The sequence below is a fragment of the Pholis gunnellus genome (assembly GCF_910591455.1).
Source record: "Pholis gunnellus genome assembly, chromosome: 24".
NCBI lineage: Eukaryota > Metazoa > Chordata > Actinopteri > Perciformes > Pholidae > Pholis > Pholis gunnellus.
Genome location: NC_136551.1, coordinates 4,518,326 through 4,540,482, shown reverse-complemented (window position 1 = coordinate 4,540,482; position 22,157 = coordinate 4,518,326). Strand labels below are relative to the sequence as shown.

Genomic DNA, 22,157 nt, shown 5'->3' with positions numbered 1-22,157 from the left:
TGTTTTCATATAATAAGATAATACCTTCACAAAGTTGGTGATTGTGTTGAGGCCTAAAAAAACCCAAAACAATGTTTTCACCTATAACATGGTCATCAAATGATAGCAACTCTTGAAACAGTGGCTCGAAATTGGAAAGAAAGAGACGGCCACCTTGTCGTATACAATGTGTGTATTTTACAGTGAAGTGTTGACCTCCTACCACACAGAAAACACATCCACAGTATCAACTAGCACCAGGCCAACACATTAAATATGTAGGCATGTGTAAAGAAACCCTGTCCTCCATTTCATCCTATTGAGGCCAGAGCACCTCCACACTCTTTTTTTTTTTTTTTTTCCGACTGCCTCACCCCCCCCCCCCCCCCCCCCCCCCCCCTCCCCCTCCCTTTCACCTCTAAATCCTCTCTCGCACACAAACAGGCTTTCAGCTGGAGACACGCTCAGGAATCTGTGTGATTCAGTTGGCTTTTACTTGTTGTTGAGTTTGTCCCATATTTAAATCCTGAAAACGTAAATATAAGTCATGACGCGAGTTCTTACAATGTTTCTTTGAGAGCAACTTAACGGTGACTTTAACTGTGGAATAGAGCTGAAGGGACACTGATAAACTAGAGCTCGAAGCTGTAATATCTACTTCTAATGGGCAGATAGTTGGGTTATGTATCAGTTTTCCACTCAGCTCAGCCCCCGGGAAAAAGGATGAATGAAATAGTGAAGGGGTGTCAGGGCTTGGGGGAAGGGTACAAGGAGGCGGAGGGACATTCTTTCTAGGCCCCCCATAATCACTATTTGTGTTTGGCTGCGTTGCCCCACTTCCAGTGTGTGTGTGTGTGTGTGTGTGTGTGTGTGTGTGTTTGGTGGGAAAAGGGGTTCACTTGCAGCCCCGGCCGCTATAGCTTAATTTCATTCATTCGGCTGAGGACAAAGCGGGGAGTTTTAGGGTTTCAGCACCAGTGAAAAGCAGCCCGACGCCTGAATGTCTGATATGTCCTCGCCCGTTCACCCCAACGAGCATGCGCGGCTGATGAAAGTTAGTTTATTGGTCATTTACAATCAAATCAAAAGGCATCTTTTTTTCTTCTTTCCTATATTCAGAAAGATGAATTGTTGAAAAGTGGACGGTAGACCACACAGCTGGTTTGAATTTGGAGGACAACGAGTTGTAAAAGGGGTCTAATTAGCTGATCTCAATCAGCTGTGTGTTCCCACCTGCAAACGACATGCTGAGTGACTCCTGGGTCAGAGTTCTTTTGATGGAGACTCGAAAGCTGTGATTCCTATTGCCTACATTTTTACATTGCGAGACCTTGGTTGTAAGGCCTTCCTCCAGATACACACACACACTAGATACATAGAGTCAGAGAGGGATGCACATGTCTGGCGGTGCCCCAGAGTTTGGGTCTTAACCCCGGCTTACTGCCCGACACGCTGAACTGACAGCTGTCCGAAACGCACACCCTGACGCACGACTTGCTCGCACACAGTCTGAACGTGGGAGCGCTTCGAGAAGACAACCGTGGCCCTCTCAAGCTCTACTTATTGTGTTTTTTTATAGAGCACATCCTCCCTTCCTCCTTTCTGGTTTCTGCTAATTGTGGTAGAGTTGTTGTTTCGGGTTAAATTACAGGGCCGGTCGACTTCGGTGGAAGCTCTGTGGTCTGTTAAAGTCTATTAAAGTGGACCTGCTTTACCATCGCTCTAAACGGCATCCTGCTCTTTTAGACTCTCCCTAACTCTTTCCCTTCTTCTGTCTTGTTTTTCTACTACTTTTCTTTGACAAATTATATAATTCCTTCTATAAATCCTTTGCTAATGTCTGCTTCCTTCCCTCCTTCCTCTTCTGTCCTTGCTGCCTCTCTCCTGTAGCGTATTACTCACGAGGTGGTCGAAAATGAATGATTTATGTCAGTGTTTGTGTATCTAAGCCGGATGATTCCTGAGTCACTGTTCTGTCATCTTAATGTAATCCCTTGATATCAGGAGCCATGCCCAGTGCCTTACTGGCATTACAACTATATATGTGTGTGTGTGTGCCAGCCAGTGTTGTTCACTCTCAGTGTAATAGATTCCTGCCCGACCACAACTACATGTGTTTTGCGTTGCCTGTTTAGCCGTAAACAGCTCCAACGCATGCTGCCCTGTGCTAAGTGCGGACTACACATGAGACCTGCGGTGTGAGTCACAGTCTAGCCAACGGTGCGCTGACACACTGGTGCGTAGCATTACCGAGGATCTAAGCCCTTAATCTGCCGGGTTTCTTCATCGCATGCAGAAAAACAACAGTGTCCTCACGTCACATCTGATCAGGACATCAGAATGGGCAGTTTTCTTGCCCGATGCATTTATGATGGAGGATGCTAGTTGTACGATCTACGGAAACAGCCTCCTGGTATAAGTTTCTGCACCAGTTGAAGTATCAGTAAGAAAGCCGACTGGACTGCTGGCTCTCTTCTAAAATATGAACAGTTTGCTCGTTTTTGCACTTAGATGGTAATTGATGCCGCTCGCTGCCAGCCCCGCCATACTGCCTGGAAACCTTGCAACACTCCCCTCACACCGCTCTCAGCGCCAGCCTTTGTCCATACTGCCGAACACACACACACACACACACACACACACACACACACACACACACACACACACACACACACACACACACACACACACACACACACACACACACACACACACACACACACACACACACACACACACACACACTGACATGACAGAAACATCACAGTTTTCATTCACACGATTGTACACAATTCCCTCCCTTGTGTTTTTGGCATACATGGGTCACACATGGCAGCCGAACGGGTGGTGGAGAGCGTTGTTTTTATCTCTGTATTCCTCTGTGTCTACGTGTCTCGGAGGGCTAAATGAGATTACTGTAATCCAGCTTGGCCGGAGAGATGAGGAAATCTTACCTCGCTTTCTCCCCTCTCCTTCCCTTTCTCCTCTTTGGAAGCTCTCCGCTTTGCACTTCCTGGTCTCTCTTCTCTTAGTGTCATCTGAAGTGTCTATACGCATATAAAATGTCTGTTTAACAACAAGGCTTGGAATGGTTGCATAGTTGGACACCAATAGCTAGCCAACACCCTTCATACACACCTCAGCTGTTGGCTATAAAGATGGGTCACACTGAATTACTGGCTCCATATCTGAACGTGGTTAAACTGCCACAGTTTCTTCTTCGTCTCTGTCATCTGATCCCGTTTTGTAACGTTTCAGCCGACCTCGGCCAAATGCAATCGGCTGTTCTTAGTCGCAAAGAGCTGATAGCCTCGTCCGCCAGTTCTACAGGGCGACAATAACGATGTGTTTCGGGTCTTTCTCCTCAGATGGCATTCTGCAGAGCGAGGATGGTCCCCTGTGTGCAGCAGAAATCGGCTCTGAACTCCAGAAACAGTTTGCCATCCGGCCAGGTTGGTTTGACACACACACACACACACACACACACACACACACACACACACACACACACACACACACACACACACACACACACACACACACACACACACACACACACACACACACACACACACACACACACACACACACACACACACACACACACACACACACACACACACACACACACACACACACACACACACACACACACACACACACACACACACACACACACACACACACACACACACACACACACACACACACACACACACACACACACACACACACACCATTCTCGTGTTATTGTACCATCAGGCTTAGTGATAATTAGCTTGTGAGAGATTCTCGTTTACCAAAATGTAACTAATTAACTGCAACTCTTGCGACCACTGTTTTTCTACATTCTAACACAATTAGACCCGACATTTTGAAGACACTTAAACGCAATTGAATGAAACAATGCATTACTGTTGAATTACAGTGAAGTAAAGTTCAGGATGAACTAGTGACCCCAGATAGATGTTTGTTTTTTTTCGATAGGCAGCGTGGATTAGATTAGATTGGGTTGTTTTTGCAAATTCACATTCAAATAAACTAAAGGTTGATTTAATTTACAGATGGAGCAAATTTGGGTTGTTAAAATAATGCAACAGACGACCACTATTCGTCTTAGTTCATTTTTGTGGATTCACTCCTGTTGCTTTCATTTACCAACATTTTTTGGAGAGTAAAGTTCTCATGAAAAGAAGCATCGCGTTTAAAGTGCGACACAAACAGCTGCTCACACAGAAACGTGTGCACACAGAAACACACACTTCGGGCCCTGTGTTGGTTTACCGTGACGATAATGCCTGCCGAGTGACGGCATGTGAATAATTCATCATCATGATGATCTGCTTTGCAACTTGACCCACCAATGAAAGAGAAGGCCTAGTGTGTGTGTGTGTGTGTGTGTGTGTGTGTGTGTGTGTGAGGCCCGTCTGATTTCACACTTTTGTTTTAGTTTCTGTCCTTTTGTACGTCGGTCAGAAGTGATTTGTGGAAAACGGATTTAAAATCATGTCGCATGTATTTTAATCTTGAATCCTGACCCCTGTGTCTTCAGGGGGCCGCGGGATGAACGGCAACCCCGTCATCGTCTTCCCAGAGTTCCCAGATTTCAGCGAGCTGGAGGACGAGGAGGTCCAAAATGTCCTCGGCTACCTCAGCAGCATCCCCAGGTAAGCATCACACACACACACACACATGCACGCCGCCTCCTCCTCCGCAGCTTCCTTTGGTTTGACAACAAACTGTGAAGGGGGTCTGGCCGGTTTGTGAGGGTGCGATACCACATGGAGCCACCAGATGTCAGCAGAGCGATACAAAAGGCCTGCCGCAAGGACAGCTACTGCACAAAAGACAGAAAGAAATGCATTTTGGAGAGAATGGAAGATTGCACGGAAATAGATTTTGAGAATGGAAAGAAACAAGAAATATTATATGTATAGAATAATACAAGACCCCCACTTATAATCGGATGATTTTAATTTAATTCTAGAAATAATTAAAATACCGCAATAATCCTCACCTTGAAAGAAGTGGCTTGAGGTTGAATTCAACACAATTTGTTTTGCTCATTGATCATACACACCTCTTTCCTTCCCTCTGTCCTTCCTCCTCCTCTCCTCCCTCTCACCTCCCCTCCCTTTCTTTCACCTCTCCTTTAGTGCAGAGCGCCGCATACTCATGCATATACACACATAATTAAGGGGAGGAGAAAGGATGGAGATGTATGCATCTATACAAATGTTCATGTGTCATGGCGGCCTAAATTTCTTTTTCTTTTTTTTTTTTGTGGCTCATCACCTTTCATATCCCCCCCCCCCCTCCCTTTCTCCCCGCCAGCTATCTGCACCCAGCTGCCAATCGGCTGCACTCTGCGCCCTGATTGGCTGTGGGGGAACAGCAAGATGCAGGGCTTGTTTTTAATTGGCCGAGGCCGGGAGGCAGGTGGTGGAGGAGCAGAGGGAGAAGGGGAAGGAGGAGGGAGATGCTCTTTAAGGATGTGAACGGTCACCTCTTTCCATCCGCGAGCTGCAAACAGAGGATTGTGGATGCAGGGATTGAACACTCACAACAGCGGAATAAGGGAAATTGAAGGAAGAATGGATTATTGCTGGATGCAAAGGGATATTAAGGATTTGTGTGTTTTTTTTGTCTTGGAATAGCAAAGATCTCCCTCAGATTTTCATCCGGGTTCATTCAAGTGGTTCGAACATTTTCTTCCAGTAGAGATGGATTGAGGATTTGATGTCGCAGCGTTCACTGGGTAGTGTTATGTTTTCTTAATGTATCTGTAAGCGATGATGAAAATTGGCTGATAATGACGCCCAGATGGACCACCTCAGCAGTATTTCTATGTTGGCCCCACAGTGTGTGTGTGTCTGTGCGCGTCGGGCTTTATTCATTATACTTGTGTGTTTTAGATGTCAGGATGCCCAGCAGGACCTCAGCCGGAAATACTGCATTCACACACACACACACACACACACACACACACACACACACACACACACACACACACACTAGCTTAATGAGGTTGCTACATATGGGGCTGCCTGTGGAATGAATGAAGATTTTCACACACACACATATTAACGCAGAGCCAAGGTTACCATGGTAATCACAAGGGTCTCTAATAATCATCACTGATGACAGATGATTACCACACACACTGGCAGTAGTTACAAAGGTTTTAACCTCTCCCAGCATTGCTTTTTGATCCCCAAATAATCTTCTCTTCTCTTGTGAAGACCCCTGCGTACCCGTCATTTTTACATCATTTTTATATTTGCTATTATGCGTCAGTTGCAGTGAGCTGGTCTGATGTAAAGAAAGCACTTTGAAAGATGGGCATACATTTGAACATTTGCAGCGTATTTGTGGGTTAAAAATTCTTAGTATATTTTCTGTGATGAGGCTGAAATCTGTGAATTTAGTCCTTAATCGTCATTTGGACCTGTTGTCTAAAAACCAACGACTTCAATGTGGTGTCCAAAGGACACAGTGGTGATAATGGTGTGTGCTTCTCCCCTGCAGCGTTGCAGCATCAGCCGTGGGTTTCATCCTGGTCATCGACAGACGACTGGACCGATGGGCCGCCGTCAGGGCTACCCTGCTCCGCATCGCTGTAAGACCCTGTGTGTGTGTGTGTGTGTGTGTGTGTGTGTGTGTGTGTGAGTCAATGGGATCAGTTTGTTTCTGTGCATCATTTGCTGATGATGTACCTCTGACGACTACAAATGGCTGGTTTGGACTGATTGCATTGCTTCTTTAAACACAGATCTGTGTAGTTGCTGGTGTCAGCTGTGTGAGTGTATAATTTGGTTTGTCACCCCTTATAGTAATGGCTGTTTTGGTGTTTTGTGTGTGTGCTAGCTTGTACAATCTTTCCATTATGTGTGTGAGTTTTGATTTATTCGCTGTGTACAGGAAGAACACGGATGGCAATTTAGCGACTGTGTTGTTTTTTCCTTCTGGACGTTGAACCGAAGCAGGAGGGGAGTTAAAAATAGCGTGTTATGCCGTTAGTGGGCGGTGGATTCTCGCAACATGTGAACACAGTGCGTGCATGTGTGTGCGCGATGAGACGCCGTCCTGTTAAGACGCAGAGTGTCCAAACTGTGCGAGCCGTTAGCCTACTAGCCCACTTCTTCTTGGACCGTGTCAAACTCTCTCTCTCCTCTCTGAGATGATGAATCGAAGAGGCGTTTACATGGGTGAAAGAGAAGGGGATGCAGGGGAATGTTTCAACAGAGAAAATGGGGGATGACGAGTTGAGAAAAGAGGAAGAGAGGAGAGACAATCATGTTTATCTGAAAGAAGTGTGTGTGTAAGGGTGAAGTCTCCAGACACGATCACTACCTTATTAGCTCCCTTTGTGATAGTTTAATATCTATCGGCTTCCTGGATTGTCCTCCATTCACTCCATCTTTGAATCATGATTAACCAGCACGAGGACAAGGCTTCACCACACCCTACACATCTGTTGTTAAGATGCTCATCCTGCACTACACCGCCTATGTTCAGCATATGCAGATATATGCTAATATATGCTAATTGGACACTGATTATAATCAAATATAATAGCCCTGTCCTGGTATTTCTAAGAAACTATCCCCACTGTGACAATAAGTCTTTATGAAGCTCCTCGCTTTATAATTACTCCGCCAAGTCAATTTAACCTGGAGACACAAACATCTGCACACTCAAGACACCCCCCCCCCCCCCCCCCCCCCCCACCAGTCACAATGGACCATTCCAGGTCTATTATCTTAGTCCAGTCCATTGGCCCAGTCCTGCCTGTTTTAGTCTGTCTGGAATAATGAGAAACAAACCAAAATACATGGAAACACTTGCATTTTATCAGGCAAAGTATACATGTTAAGGAGGAATTGATATAACACTTAACCAAAGTCCTTTTTATCAAATACAATTTTATGTTTTTATGAATGGCCGATGACTTGACGGGCATTAAGACTGGAAACACTCTGTCCAAAGGGAACAAAGTCCACCTAGCAGCACCTGTGAGGCTCATTCATTAACCTCTTATACCTCGATTGTTTAATCAGCATAAAACTCAAGTTCGGTATTTGAGGACAATAAAACTAGGGCAATAAAAACATAATAGGCTGCGTAGAGAAGCAGGTCTTTTTTAATCCATTACCTCACTTCTTTGCTTTGTGCTTCTACCGTCTCTTTGCTCCTCGGAGTCATCTTCTACTTCCCTTCCCACACAGCACTTTGAAAAGTAGCACTCAGAACAACTGGGAACACTGCATTTGTTATTTTCGTCTGTATTTGATGAAATGTTCAGGCTTTTGTTGAGGGTACTGTTTATCTTTTTTTTTTCATGTTGGAAGAGCTTTTAAATCTCGTGCTGTAGAGCAGGTTAGAGGCTGATATTCTTGTCTGTGGTGCTTTTTGTTGACAGGACGCTTACTAATATTTCAAAAAGATTAAAAAAAATCAGGTCCTTATTTAGTCAATCGCTAGACCCTTAAACGTAAGTCCCACTTAAAAAGATACACCAGGTGTTTCGGCTTTACTGTGTCCCGAGAAGTCCGCGATGGAAGCGTGCAGCATTATAACGTAACCTGAAGGCGCGAGGAGCAGGTGACTCGCGTGTTCTCCACCAGCCAATGGCTGCAGGATGAAGGTCGCTCGTCTTCCAGCGAGACGCTGTGCTCACCAAGGCCATTCAAGGTTGCCCGCTGCCATTTGCCGGTTCTCCCGCCAGATAGAAAAGAGGAGAGGAGAGGGCAGTATTGTCATGTAAAGCCAGAGATTAGTGTACCGCACCTGATGCTCTCACACCGCCATGTTGTTCATCTGACCAGCAGTTTCTAGCCTAATTAAAACTGAGGATGAACTTTGTCGCCACCATGAAATAGGCAACAGTTGCTTATTAAATTAATAGATATGCAGTCATTGAAGCATACGGGAACACTGCGGGCCGCTCCATCAGCTGGGGCAAAGAAGAGGCTTGAATTTGTTACCGGCTAAAAGGCAGTTACGGGACGCCATCCTTTGTCAATCTCTTTGTCATAGTGTGGACACTTTTCATGGCCAAAAGAGATGCACACAGAGGGGGTTTGAGCATGTGGAGGGAGGTATATCCAGCTCCCAGGAGAACTATGTGGATGTCATTAGAGGACACCGACTGGAGTGGTTTTCCTCCCCGAAAGAATATAAATCACCCTGGTCAACAGAAAATGATATTCTAATCCTAATCATTTATTTATGTGCGCTCTTTATCTGTGAGAAGTGTGCCTCGCTTTAACGTCGAAGTGTGCGTCCAGGGGAGGTGTGTGCACATTAGCATGTCTGTGTTCATGTGTCAGGGGAATGCACCCAACAGATTGTGTATTATCATGTTAATGCAGAGGCACAAATTAGACCGCGACCTCTCAGGGTTTATTGAATTTAATGGGTTCCAATTACAGCTGCATTGCTCGCTGTGTTTTTGTCTGGCGTGTTGTTGGTCGAGCAAGAATCCGCTTTTATATTTTCATCTAATTAACGTCCTAAATAGCTGGTATATTTAGCTTTTTAGCTGCATCTTTCTGACAGTTTAGCATCTGCAGGTGTTATTGAAAATACGCCGTCGGTGAAAATTAGAGAGGAACCGATGTAGAGCGAGCGTTGAATTTTCCAACCTGGCTGTCTTTCATCAGCATCACAGCAGGCGAAGTGTGTGTGTGTGTGGGTGTGTGTGGGTGTGTGTGTGTGTGTGCCAAAAATAAATGAGTGGAGCAGCAGAGTGACTTTTAAAAGACTCCCTCGAACACACACACACACACACACACACACTGTCTCTCTCTGTATCATCACTCTCTCTTGCATTCCATCTCGCTCCATGCGGTTTTTTTCCCAATGAGAAAGGTTTCCATGGCAACGCCGTGCAGTCCATTTAATGACTGTGATGTATGTGTGCGCAGGCCTAAATTTAAGCCATTAGACAGTGTTTTTATGGGATGTTCGCTGTGATTCTGATGGACGACGACGGATGCAGGCAGTGGGTGTCACCATTTTGTAGCGATGCAAGACGCCAGATAATATGTTGTTTCCTCTCATATGCATCCCTCTAAATGGTTTAGAGATTGAAAGAACCAAAACATTTCCATTGCTATTCTACAATGTTTTAGTCTATTGGTTGTTTTTGCATGAGCAGCTCAGGACGCACCACTGCTGCTTCTAAAATGTCAGCGACAGAAAAGCCAGGAACAAGCAGGAATGATGTTTGACCGGGCGGTGATCGAACTTCATACTTCCTGAATATTTGTATTTTTCTACAATATCCACACTTTTTTTTTTTTCCTGCTTAATTTATGCCAACGCTGAGGATTTAATGAGCTTGTCACACATCTCTCAGCTTGCCTCTGGCCCTCTGTGTTTATGTGTGTGTGTGTGTGTGAGTGTGAGCATGTCACCCTACATCGATTTATGATGCCTAACAGGGTGGAGCAATCCACCCAGGCTTTTAGAGGAAGCCATAACCAATATAGCCTTTCAGCTGAGTGGCCTCTTGGGCTGTTGTCTGTGTAAAGGCAATTCTACGCTTTTAACCTGTTAGCGCGGCGGTGGAGAGACAAAAGGCGGCGGTTACTCCCAAAGCCACAGGACTAATTTACCTTGTAGTCACAGCTTTCTAGATGAGGAGGGGCAACAAGGGAGCAACTGTGAGGCAATGTAAGAGATTTAGTGGATATTAAATCCCAGAAAAAAACTAAACTCTTCATGGTTCAGGATTGTAGCAGAGGGACAGCTGTTTTATAGCGTCTAGCTTCACACCTCTCCAGCAGCACTGAACTTGATACAATGCATGAAAGTGTAGAAAGCAGCTATATTGAAACTTTGTTTTTTAGTTGTGTTAATCAAATCCAATATGGCATCTGTGACTATTTACTTTCAACCTCACTATAAAAACAAAAACTGAAGGCCTGAATTTTATCCTGACAGACTATTTCTACACCTGATTTCCTCTGAAACATACTTGGTTTGCTAAAAAACGTCCTGTTTTTCTCTCTCAGGGTTCATTTCCAGGGAACTTACACTTGGTTCTGGTGCTGCGTCCCACTACTTTGCTCCAGCGGACTCTGTCAGACTTCCTGTTCAAGTACAACAGGGATGAGTTCAAAATGAAGGTGTGACTTGTGCACCGTCTCTCCTTCTTTATGTATTGTAAGTTACGCAGGACCGTCTTTTAACAAATGACACTTCGTATAATCAGCCGGTTGTGTTTTATCAGGTGGTGATGCTGAGTTCGGTGACTGAGCTCCATGCTTATATCGACCCGGGACAACTGACCACAGAGCTGGGAGGAACGCAGGAATACCGCCATGACAGCTGGATCTCACACCGCACTGTGTGTACACGCACATGCATTCTGTCTGTTTCATTTTTGTTGTGTTCCGTGGCAAAAACAACCCAGTTTGACTGCTCTTGTGCGACCTTGTATGTCTACCTCCACAGGCAATCGAGGCCTTCGCCCTCATGGTGAAGACCACGGCTCAGACCCTGCAGGCGTTCGGCACTGAGCTTGCAGAGACGGAGTTGCCCAACGATGCCGAGGCCACCACCAACCTGCTGCACACGCACACTCTGAAGAAGGATAAGATGAAGGTCAGATATGCGCTTTACGAAGGCCGGAACAGTGGAGGCGATTGTTCTCTGTTGCCGCGAGAGTGTTGAACAAAATGATTTGTTGGGATTTTTCCAGGAGGACCTGCAGGTGGCTCTGTCTCAAGGTGGACGGCTGTTGGAGTGTATAAACGAGCCTCTACAGACGGACCCTGAATACTGCATGACCAGTGACGAACTGGAAAACTTGGCTACCGTGCAGAGGTAAAAGAAGGGACGAATGCAAACATTAACAGGCGAGGGAGTTGTCCCTGAACGCATCAATGAATCCTCTCTCCTCCTTCCTCTCAGACTCCTGGCTCAGCTGGACGAAACCGAGACGGCGTTTGATGATTTCTGGGAGCGTCACCGCACCAAGCTGGAGCAGTGTCTGCAGCTCCGCCATTTTGAACAGCACTTCCGTGAAGTGAGTTGAATTATGGGAAGTGTGGCTTAACGGGCAATATATGCGTGTGCGCGCGTGGCGCAACGTGTTGACCATGTGCTCGTTCGCAGGTGCGCGCCCATCTCGACGTGACATCAGAGCGGCTGTCGGGTTTCTCTGAGGTCAGCGTAAGCCCCGCCCACGCTGAGCACGTCCTCCTAGAGCTCAGCGGACTCGAGGACAAAGCCTGTGTAAGACACACACGTACACGCACACTGTCCTGATTCATCATGCGACACATGCCCGACACTTTCCCCTTTGATGCATCCTTGAAGCCATATGGCTAATGATATAATCAATGTGACGCTCTATCCCATCCCCCTACTCACTGCACAAGCTTCACATGTGAAAATGCTGATATAGGGTCTTTAAAGAAACCGAAAGAGGTTTATTGATTTGTACAAAGTATGTGTCCCGCTCCGTCCAGCATGGTAATGGACACTCTACTTAGAAGGAGAGGACAGAGAAGGAGAACAGGTTGTTTCATAGTCAGCGTGTCCACTGCTGCCAGCCCGCCATTCTCCACGTATCCTCAATATTTCGATATTAAAAACAGACATCGCCGCTGTGTTTTCGAACAGGACGCACTGGACCGTGCCCTGACCCTGGCGTGTGAAGGTGACACGCTGATAGACAATTCCCACTACGCCGAGGACTCCATCAGGCCCAAGTGCAGCGAGCTGAGGGGAGTGTGCGAGGAGATCAGCTTTACTCTGAGGAGCAAGAAGAGCCTCCTGCTCAAGGCGATGGAGCTCCACCACGCTCTGGAGAAGGTAGTGAGCCAGATTGTGTGTGCATGGGATGTGGAGAAAGATTTTTTTTTTGGAGTTAAGTAATAGAAGATGGAACATTTCTTTGTGGTCCATCATTTCTATAAATATTTTCCTCCTAGGCGTCACGGTGGTGTGAGGAGGGCATCTTCCTGGTGGCCAGTCAGCCAGTAGACCGCTGTCAGTCTCAGGATGGAGCTGAAGCAGCTCTGCAGGAGCTGGAGCGATACCTGGACACGGCGCCGCTGCACGCCGTCGCCGACCGCAGCGCCATCTGCTGCCAGTATGAGGCTGTGCTCACAACTCAGCTCAGGGTCAGTAGGACGTGGATTTAACGGACGAAATTGTATTCGGTTTAAGTTTTTGAGTTAATTCGCCGCATTACCTGCGATCGTGTTTGGTCTCCATCAGGACCAGGTGGAGAGAGTCTTCCTGAAGCAAAGCTCCGTTCAGGAGATGTTCGAGAAGAGACGCGTCAGCCTGAAGAAACTCGCCGCCAAACAGACCAGACCGGTCCAGCCAGTGGCACCGAGGCCTGAAGTGAAGTCTCCGCTCTCCTCTCCCAGTAAGCCTGCATCAATAGATGAACTGGTTTAGTGAGGAAGACTTGGTTTTTAAATCCTCTGACCTGGTAAGTGTTTTTTCTCTGTCCTTCAGATCAACAGAGAAAAGAGAGAAGATACTCTGCAGATAATGCCATCTGCAAAAGGGTAAATGCATGACTAGTAATCCATTGATTGGCAGTCAATATTGAAGCTGGATTTTATTACATTTTTCTTTCTCTATTTTACGAGTCAATTATCCCTCAAAATGGTGAGACATGTTTAGTCAAATACTCCATATGAATGTGTGCATGTCCAGGTGGAGTCTCCCATACATAACGGTGGCACCAGACATGCTTCTCTCTCAGAAGAGGAAGAAAACCTGGCAGTGCTTCGGCGGTAAGGGGGGGTCAAAGGTCATCCTCAGAGCCATAGATGAGAAAATCAGTGATCCTGTAACTGACGGAAACGTCTTGCTTTTGCTGTGTTGCAGCCACGTGATGAATGAACTGCTGGAGACGGAGAGAGCGTACGTGGAGGAGCTGCTGTGCGTGCTGGAGGTGAGTGTTGGTCACGTCACTTCAAATTGACCGCTGAGTTGTAAACCGGTACGTGCGTCCGCTCTCCGTATCTGTGACGCGCGTGATGTTCAAACTCCAGGGCTACGCGGCCGAGATGGACAACCCAGCCATGGCTCACCTCATCCCCAGCACCCTGCTGAGCAAGAAGGTCGTCCTGTTTGGCAACATGTCTGAAATCTACCAGTTTCATAAGAGGTGAAACCCCCAGTATTTATGCTAAGCTAAGCTGCCGTACAGATGCGAGAGTGGTATCAATCTTCTCATGGAACTCTTGGCAAGAAGGTGAATAACCGACACTCTAAACCTTCATGTCGTTTGTCTCCAGGACGTTTCTTAAAGAACTGGAAGCGTACACTGACTGCCCAGAACTAGTGGGCCACTGCTTTTTAGAGAGGGTGAGCGCTTACCTCCTGCTTCCTCATAATGAGCCAATAAAAAAAAACAACATATCTTTATCTTAAAAAGTCAAAATCAATGACGGACATGATTTTACGTCTCGCTGTAGATGAAGGACCTGCAGATCTACGAGGCGTACTGCCAGAATAAACCTCGCTCTGAGAGCTTGTGGAGACAGTGCTCCGACTGTGCCTTCTTCCAGGTAGAACTTTTAACCCTTCGCCCCTTTCCGTGTGGCTCATAAGAACGATGAACTCAAATCCTCGTTGTGTTTTATGTGAACCAGGAGTGCCAGAAGAAGCTGGAACATAAACTTGGTTTGGACTCCTACCTCCTTAAACCCGTCCAGAGAATCACCAAGTACCAGCTGCTGCTGAAGGTGAGCTGATGTTTTAACTGTGTATCCATGTGGGCTTATTTTCAGTCTCACTGTATTCACAAACGTATGTTGTGTGTTTGCAGGAGTTGTTGAAGTACAGCAAGGGATGCGACGGCTGTGATGACCTACAGCAAGCTCTCTCCTCCATCCTGGGGATCTTGAAGGCTGTCAACGACTCCATGCACCTCATCGCCATCACGGGATACGAGGTCGGGGACGGTTCGGATGATTCGGACGCAGCCGTTTAGTCAGTTGACTCGTGCAAGAGCGGAGGATCAAATATCTGTCGGTCTTCTCCCTACTGCAGGGTAACCTGTCGGATCTGGGTCGCCTGCTGATGCAGGGCTCCTTCAGCGTGTGGACGGAGCACAAAAAAGGTCACGCCAAAGTCAAAGACCTGGCCCGGTTCAAGCCCATGCAGAGGCACCTGTTCCTGCACGAGAAGGCGGTGCTCTTCTGCAAGAGGAGGGAGGAGAACGGGGAGGGCTACGAGAAAGCTCCGTCCTACAGCTTCAAGCACTCCCTCAGCGTAAGCTCGCGTGAATCTGGGTTTTTAGTTGCCGGGGTGAAAGATCAGGGGCTGACTGTGTGTCTTCGTTCTCCTCTCAGATGACTGCGGTGGGCATTACGGAGAGCGCTAAAGGAGACAACAAGAAGTTTGAGGTTTGGTGTAACTCCAGAGACGAAGTCTTCATAGTCCAGGTGAGCTCACTCGGCCTCGCGGCTTTGATAGGCGGCGAAGAAACCCGATCACCGTTAATGCCGTGTTATTGATTTGTCTCATCCAGGCTCCAACGCCAGAGATTAAAACCTCATGGGTGAACGAGATCCGCAAAGTTCTGACGCAGCAGCTCAAAGCCTGCAGAGGTATCGTGAGCGGCCGCACAAACGCCAAATCATTTTGCATTTCTTCTCCTCTGTCTTTTTGCACAACACCGCTCTCAACTGCAGTTCGTGTTTCAGATGCCAGTCAGCAGAAGAGCTCAGACTCCGTTTTCTCGAGTCCCCCCAGCAACAGCAACAGCAGCTCCGTCTCCCTCAGGTGGGCGTCTAGTCTTGTATAAACATCGCACACACAAGGCGCACCCACGGATAAGATGCCTTTTTTATTTATTTTTAACGTTTCTTTCTTCTCGTTCCCAGTCCATTTCGTAGCGGTGGTCAGAAAAGTCAGAAGAAGGCGGAGACGAGCTCGGTGTCTGACTCCTCTTCTTCACCGAAACACAAAGGTAAATGTTTGATAAATCATCACGCTTAGACATGAAACTGTGGCTGAGAGGCTCCTACGGAGAGCTGCAGAGTAAACTCTCACTAATCTTCTTTTTCTTCATCACCTTCATCTTCATGGTTCCTCCTTCTGTCTCTCTACCTCTCAATTATTCTTTTCTTTTTTTCTCCATTTTTGCAAACCTTTCTTTTTCTCTTCCTACATTTCAAACCATTGTTTCCAGATGAACCAGTGACCAGTCCGACCACTGACAGGTCTTCAGTGGCTAAAAAGCGTTTTACTTTGCAGGGCTTCAGCAATCTGAAGAGTCCGAAAGGTAACATTGGCAGACCGACAGAGGATGTTAGCTTTCATTTTGTCTTTAACGAATTAAAAGTTTGATTGATGAGCACTAAAACGCACCCTTAATTTAAACACATAAGAATGGACAGTGTTTTCCCTTCCGCCAGTATAGTTATCATCAGTTTTATAATAAATACAGTACATACATGTGCTGTGGTATTCATTGAATATCAATGAATGCATTATAATATGGCTGTGAGGTGAACTGGTGATTCTAGTTTTTATGTTGCAGTCACTCTGCCTCCTGGTGGTAAAAGTCTAACATTGCTACTGCTGTAGATACACCAGACCTTAAATAAGGAGTTACTGCATGTACATCACTTCACAGTAAGCAGTATTAATTCTGTGTTTTTTTTACCTGATGCTGACCAAAGTGGGAGGTCACACGAGGCACAATATGTACAAGCTTCTCGCTGGTTTAGATATTTAATAAGTGTCGTATTCTTGCTCCGTTCTCTTTCTCACTCTTCTTCTTCCTCTTCCCTCTCTTCACCTTTTTTTCTGCCCGTGTGGCCAGGCTCGGCCCTGAGCCCCGAGCACGGCTCCAAACGCCACTTGGTCAAGAGTGACCCCACACCGTTTGGGTTCAAAGGTACATTGTCGTCCGATATCAGGGGCCCCGTCTCACGCTAGAGGCCGCCATTCATCCATTCATCCGTACGAGTGTTGAGAGAGAGTTTTCAGGACCTTGAAGTCTTGAAATGCAGTTGCCATGTGCATAACAACATTTTTTTCACAGGTCATAATCATCACTGAATTATATGTTTTGTACCTTTCAACATTTTGGGAATCATTATTTGAGTTCTTACTTAGAGTTAGCTTAGCTTAGCATGAAGACTAGAAAACGGAGGGGAACAGCTAGCCTTGCTTTGTCCGAGGGTAAATTGGCCTTTGGACGGAGCCAGGCTAGCTGTTTCCCCCCGTTTCCAGTCTTTATGCTAAGCTAAGCTAACCGGCTGCCGGCTCCAGCTTCATATGCACTGTATAGACACGAGAGTAGTGTAAAAATAATTTGTGAAGATGCTGTGGCGAACACTTAACAAATGTCTGATTACTTCAAACAGGGGAGAAATCCCTGCGTATGTCCAGTGGCAGTGATGTGGAGCGGGTTTACACCTGCAGGTCTTTCTCCTGGTCCATTTTGCCGACCCAGCTGTCTTGACTACAGGACTAGCTGTCTCACTGACTCGCTGGCTGTTTTCTCCCCCGTCCATAGTGCCGGCTCCCCATGTCTCTCTGAGCAGAGTCAGATGGATGAGTGCCTCTAGTCTGTTACAGAACAAGCGGCGAGGTACAGAGCCGCTCTGAGGATCAGCCACTGTGGGTGTTTGCTGTGGTTTGTGGTGGACATGATTGGTTTTTTTAAAGAGGTAAAGTGTGGCAAAATATCCACTTCCCTTTCATTTAGCCTTGTATTGAGTTTTAATGACTTATCTTTCATTTGGCGTCAGATGCTGAAAGCTTTTTTTTACTCTTTGCACTTGCAAATATAAGATTTTAAGTCTCACTTCAAGGCTAAATGGCACCGTTTTCTGCAAGTTACAGACTCTACCTCAAATCAATCACTCACTCTTCTTCTACTGTTGGGTGTTTTGGGTTAGGGATGGTGTGGCGTGGACAATAATGAGTATTAGGACTTATTTTCCAGCACTGGCAGTCAGGGCAGCCTTGAAATTAGTCCACGTGATTCAAATCTCTGAAATCTTCTGATCACGAATCTTGATTTAGCTCTGGTGGGACCTGTCCGCTGTCTCCATTGATCTTCTCTGGGATTTTGGAGGTGTTTGATGTGTGTGTGTGTGTGTGTGTGTGAATGTATTGATTTGTCAGACAAACATGCTTTGATCTGATGGTCCAGAGCAGATCGTGTGGTTTTGTGCTCCTCATGGGAGATTTGTGTGTAACTGGGACTCTTACTTCCAAGTGGCATTCGGTTTGCTCCTGGCAAAATTCACATTCGCTAACATGTCTTTCTGTTTCTGTCCTTTTAATATCAACAGAAAACATCAGTCTCTTATATTCCAACCATGAATATCCCGACTAGCGCAGTCACTCTGTCCGCATCATTCAACATAAATTTAAATTTTCCTTAATTAGTGAACCAGGAAGCATTTTAATGCCACGTGGAGTGCGAGTGTGTGTGTGTGTGTGATACAGATTCCTCAAGTCATCTCCCATGTCTCATTATTCCACTTCTCTCCTCCCCTACAGGCTGGAACAAGGCGTCTCTCTCGGTGGACGCCTCTGAAGAGAATGATGGATACTCCAGCAGCGAGGACCCCATGAACTCTGACCCCGAGGACGAAGCAGCAAGGAAGCTGGTGAGCCTGAACCCGGAGACTTCTCTTTCCTACACTCTGTTGTTTGATGTTTGCCACCTCTAACCGACCTCCCCCCTCCCCCCCCTCAGGCTCCGGGAAAGTACACGGTGGTAGCGGACTGCGAGAAGGCGGGACCTCAGGAGCTGTCTGTCAAGAGCGGAGACATAGTGCAGCTAATCAGAGAAGGAGAGGAGGGACAGTGGTAAACATCTGGTTTTCTCCAGTCAAAAGAACCCCAAATCAGTTATATTCAGACCTGAGTTGGATTATTAAAGGCCCGAGCAGCACTTTATGGGGTCTATGTTGTGAAATGAATTAATTCTCTGCAGGCGTCCTGTTCAGGAATAAACCAGAATGTATTTTCCTCCTTAATTACAGTAACTACAATAGCTGGTGTAGCAACTGTGTTTGGACAAACGCCAAATCCTTTAATGATTATGTGCAACAGTGCCAACTAAGGAGGCTACATGAATAATGTTGACATCGTTGGGTTCAATCCTCTGCAGGTTTGTGAAGAACCTCCGCAGCAGTAAGGAGGGCTGGGTGGCAGCAGCGAACCTCCTCAGCCTCATCTCAGAGTCCAAGTCGTCCCAGTCGCTCAGCAGCTCAGGTATTCGTCCCACGTGCACCATATTAGAGACACCTGTTCCTCAACACCTTTTTGTTTTTAAAGCCGTGATGTGCTCTTCCAACACCGTTGTTGTCTGTCCCTTGCAGACGGCAGCGTCTCGGGGAACCTCAGCACTTCTTCCAGCTGCAGCGAGACCTACACCAGCTTCTCCGACATCAAACCCTGACCTGCGATCGCTGTCCCAGCTCCCCCGTCCCCCCCTCGACCCTGGACCACGTTTCATGTGGAATATCACAAAAAAACATGAAGCTGACAGGACGGATCAAGGTGTTTCAACACACAGACCTTCAAAAAACAATCTAAACTATCATTGTATCTGCGAATGCTACCAGAGTTTTATCTGACGGCCGACTACACCCACCTTTTTCTGATTATTTATAACCACCTGTCGGTCTTATTTCCACCCAGCAGTATTAAACTCTCACTTTAGATTCTTTTTACCTTCAAAGAGATCAACATGCTGGCCTTCTTTTAAACATCACAGTATCTGTGGTGTACAGAGGAAAGCTAAACGTCCTCCGTCTCATATTTAACCCTTCTTGCAATGTAGCATTAAAGTGGACACATTTGAAGAACACCTGCACTTAAAAACTGAACCCCTTCAAGCCGACGACATCGCGGCACAGCGGCAGATTCTTGTGCGGGACGTCCGCAGGTGCAGATACGATCAGAGTCGTAATTTCACATTAATCGTACACTGTGAAAAGTGGCAGCTGGCTGCAACAAGAGAGAGGAAAAAAAATGCTTCTTCTGCATCTTGGAGCATCTCTGAGCAGGTCAAATCTTCACGACGTGTCACTGTGAGTCTTGTCACTCACAGGGGGAGGTGTGTTAGATCCCTGCAGTGTCTGGCGGGCCAGCGGTTGCATTCCTCCCCATGCTGTTGATAAGAGCTTCCCAGCTGGTTTTGTGGCATGATCTTCTCCTAGAGACACAGAGTCAAATGCATCACTAGGTGAATGTCACCCACAGCGCTACCTGGTGGTCAGATGTCATCCACTTCTCAAGCCTCACATCCAAATCCCTCACACAGCGAGCGGCAGCTTGGAACAACTTTTGGACCTCTTTTTTTTTTTGGTTTTTATCTAAGAGTGATTGTCTATTTCTGAGCTGCTCTGGATTTACCTTCTCAGGAAGCCCCCAGACGTCACGTGGGCCGGCAGGTGTGACCGCACGCCTGCTTGTGTCGACTAAGCGCCTTTTGTGTGTGCACGTTCTTGCACAAATCCAACTAGTGTGTGTCACCCTCCGGAGGCTAGAGGGTCATTCTAATGTGTTTAGCTGCTGGATTAATGTCTAACGAGTTCATCGATACCCCCCCCCACACACACACACACACTTTGACAGAAACAGATAGAACTCAATACTCTGCACATGAATCCAGTTTTTGTGTCATGACCTATCTTTGGTTTGCACTGCGGCAACAAAAGCAGGCTTTGTCCCCTCCCCTCTGCTCCCAGCCCCACTCAGGCATGTGACAGGAGCCACTTCTCTACAAGCAGCGCTAACCGGGGGCCCGGACCTTCCCCCTCCCCCCCTCCCCCCACAGCAATATTTGCTTGCTTAACCATGTAGCTGAGTAATCGAATAACCAGGTGCAAATAGGGAATAATGAGAAAAGTCTGGCAGGGGTGGTGAGTAAACTAAGTCGGCTGTAGTGGAAAGGAGGGCGTTGATGGCACGTCTCTGACAAACCAGCTGCACACAAGGAAGCTGTGCTTTTCTGAACACTGAATGACCTTTATCGTACCTTGTTTTTCAAAGGCAAACATGTTTTTATGGTGTTGCACTCAAACCACCACCACCCCGTGGGTTACATTTGTCCACCGCTGTTTATCACCACTGTGGTTTTGTTACACACGGCCCCGACTATGATTAGTGCTCGTGATGGTTTTCTCGAGCTCTTTTTGCTGAAAAAAAACCCCACCTTTCTCACTCAAATCACAACACGCATGTCCTCCCTATGAAAGGAAAGATTCTTCTCCAGTGAAAAGAAAAGGACGCTTACGGGCCTCTCTGTGTCAAACTGTGAGCTAAACCAGAGAGTAAACTGTGGCTGGCATTATGCGTCGACCCGTGTGAGACCGAGAAAATGTATGTTACACTTGTACAGATGTGTCCTCTATACCTCGCATTGTTTTCCTCGAGAGCATGCACATTGTGAAGAGGATCATGGTTTATGTGAGTCTCCTTGTCTCTCTGTAGCGTCTCTCTTTGTGGCATGTTCCTCATGAACCTCTCTTGTCAAGGCCCCCGAACAAGGCAAGTATTTTTTACCAGGCACCGTCGTATGTTGCGAGAGTTTATTTTCTGCCCTCCTGGGAGCTGACACGGGCACTAAACTTAAGTCAGTGTTCTATCATGATCACACAATAAAGCTTGTTGAAGGGTTTGTACTTTTTGACCTGGAGGCTGGAGAGATGAGAAGGGTTATATTTTCTAGGTTTCATTTTATGCAGCACATTGCAGCGACCACTGTCTTTATTTTCCTATTGTATCTACTGAGTATGGTGTTGATATAAATATATTATAATGAGACATATGTGTATATTTGTAAATATGTAATTCTGAATTGTATGTAAAATGAAAAGCAGCTTTAATAAAGTCTGAGATGGTTTCCTCTAAGGGATTTTGCCTTTTTGTGTGGGAATTGAAGCTATTTTATTTTATTCAAATTGCATTTGAATAAAGTTATAATTGTAACACCCTCAATCAGACCAGTGTGAGCCATGTAGGCTTTTGGAATAACTATTAACTGGCTTAATTTTTTAATAAATACATTTTTGGGGGTTTATTCTTCATCATAAAAACACATGAATACATTGACTGTCATAAAATATGTATTTTGATCCGGATGTGTAACGTTAACCACGTGGTATTTAACCTCCAATGGGCCTTTTCCAGTTTAGACTGTCATGATTTGTTCTGGGGTG

General features: G+C 46.3%; 1 protein-coding gene across 8 annotated transcripts in view; it reads left to right on the top strand.

Moving 5' to 3' along the window:
• mcf2la (mcf.2 cell line derived transforming sequence-like a) overlaps positions 1-21,843 on the top strand; it is a 34,361-nt gene extending 12,518 nt beyond the window's left edge. For 4 of the 8 annotated variants that reach the window (XM_079185701.1, XM_079185698.1, XM_079185697.1 and 1 more), the window contains exons 2-31: positions 3,348-3,431; positions 4,532-4,646; positions 6,508-6,598; positions 11,001-11,114; positions 11,219-11,335; positions 11,443-11,592; positions 11,690-11,814; positions 11,902-12,016; positions 12,106-12,225; positions 12,616-12,807; positions 12,927-13,118; positions 13,216-13,369; positions 13,462-13,514; positions 13,666-13,745; positions 13,840-13,906; positions 14,007-14,122; positions 14,253-14,322; positions 14,433-14,525; positions 14,610-14,702; positions 14,786-14,911; positions 15,010-15,231; positions 15,312-15,404; positions 15,491-15,569; positions 15,654-15,744; positions 15,846-15,931; positions 17,489-17,563; positions 18,484-18,593; positions 18,683-18,795; positions 19,100-19,203; positions 19,311-21,843. In XM_079185701.1, the coding sequence (XP_079041827.1) occupies positions 3,348-3,431; positions 4,532-4,646; positions 6,508-6,598; positions 11,001-11,114; positions 11,219-11,335; positions 11,443-11,592; positions 11,690-11,814; positions 11,902-12,016; positions 12,106-12,225; positions 12,616-12,807; positions 12,927-13,118; positions 13,216-13,369; positions 13,462-13,514; positions 13,666-13,745; positions 13,840-13,906; positions 14,007-14,122; positions 14,253-14,322; positions 14,433-14,525; positions 14,610-14,702; positions 14,786-14,911; positions 15,010-15,231; positions 15,312-15,404; positions 15,491-15,569; positions 15,654-15,744; positions 15,846-15,931; positions 17,489-17,563; positions 18,484-18,593; positions 18,683-18,795; positions 19,100-19,203; positions 19,311-19,390 (3,320 nt within the window). In that variant the 3' untranslated portion in view covers positions 19,391-21,843. Of the gene's footprint in view, positions 1-3,347; positions 3,432-4,531; positions 4,647-6,507; positions 6,599-11,000; positions 11,115-11,218; positions 11,336-11,442; positions 11,593-11,689; positions 11,815-11,901; positions 12,017-12,105; positions 12,226-12,615; positions 12,808-12,926; positions 13,119-13,215; positions 13,370-13,461; positions 13,515-13,665; positions 13,746-13,839; positions 13,907-14,006; positions 14,123-14,252; positions 14,323-14,432; positions 14,526-14,609; positions 14,703-14,785; positions 14,912-15,009; positions 15,232-15,311; positions 15,405-15,490; positions 15,570-15,653; positions 15,745-15,845; positions 15,932-17,488; positions 17,643-18,483; positions 18,594-18,682; positions 18,796-19,099; positions 19,204-19,310 lie in introns of those variants that run through there. The other 4 variants (XM_079185699.1, XM_079185702.1, XM_079185703.1 and 1 more) reach the window with 3 other exon arrangements.
• The last annotated feature ends 314 nt before the right edge of the window (positions 21,844-22,157 follow it).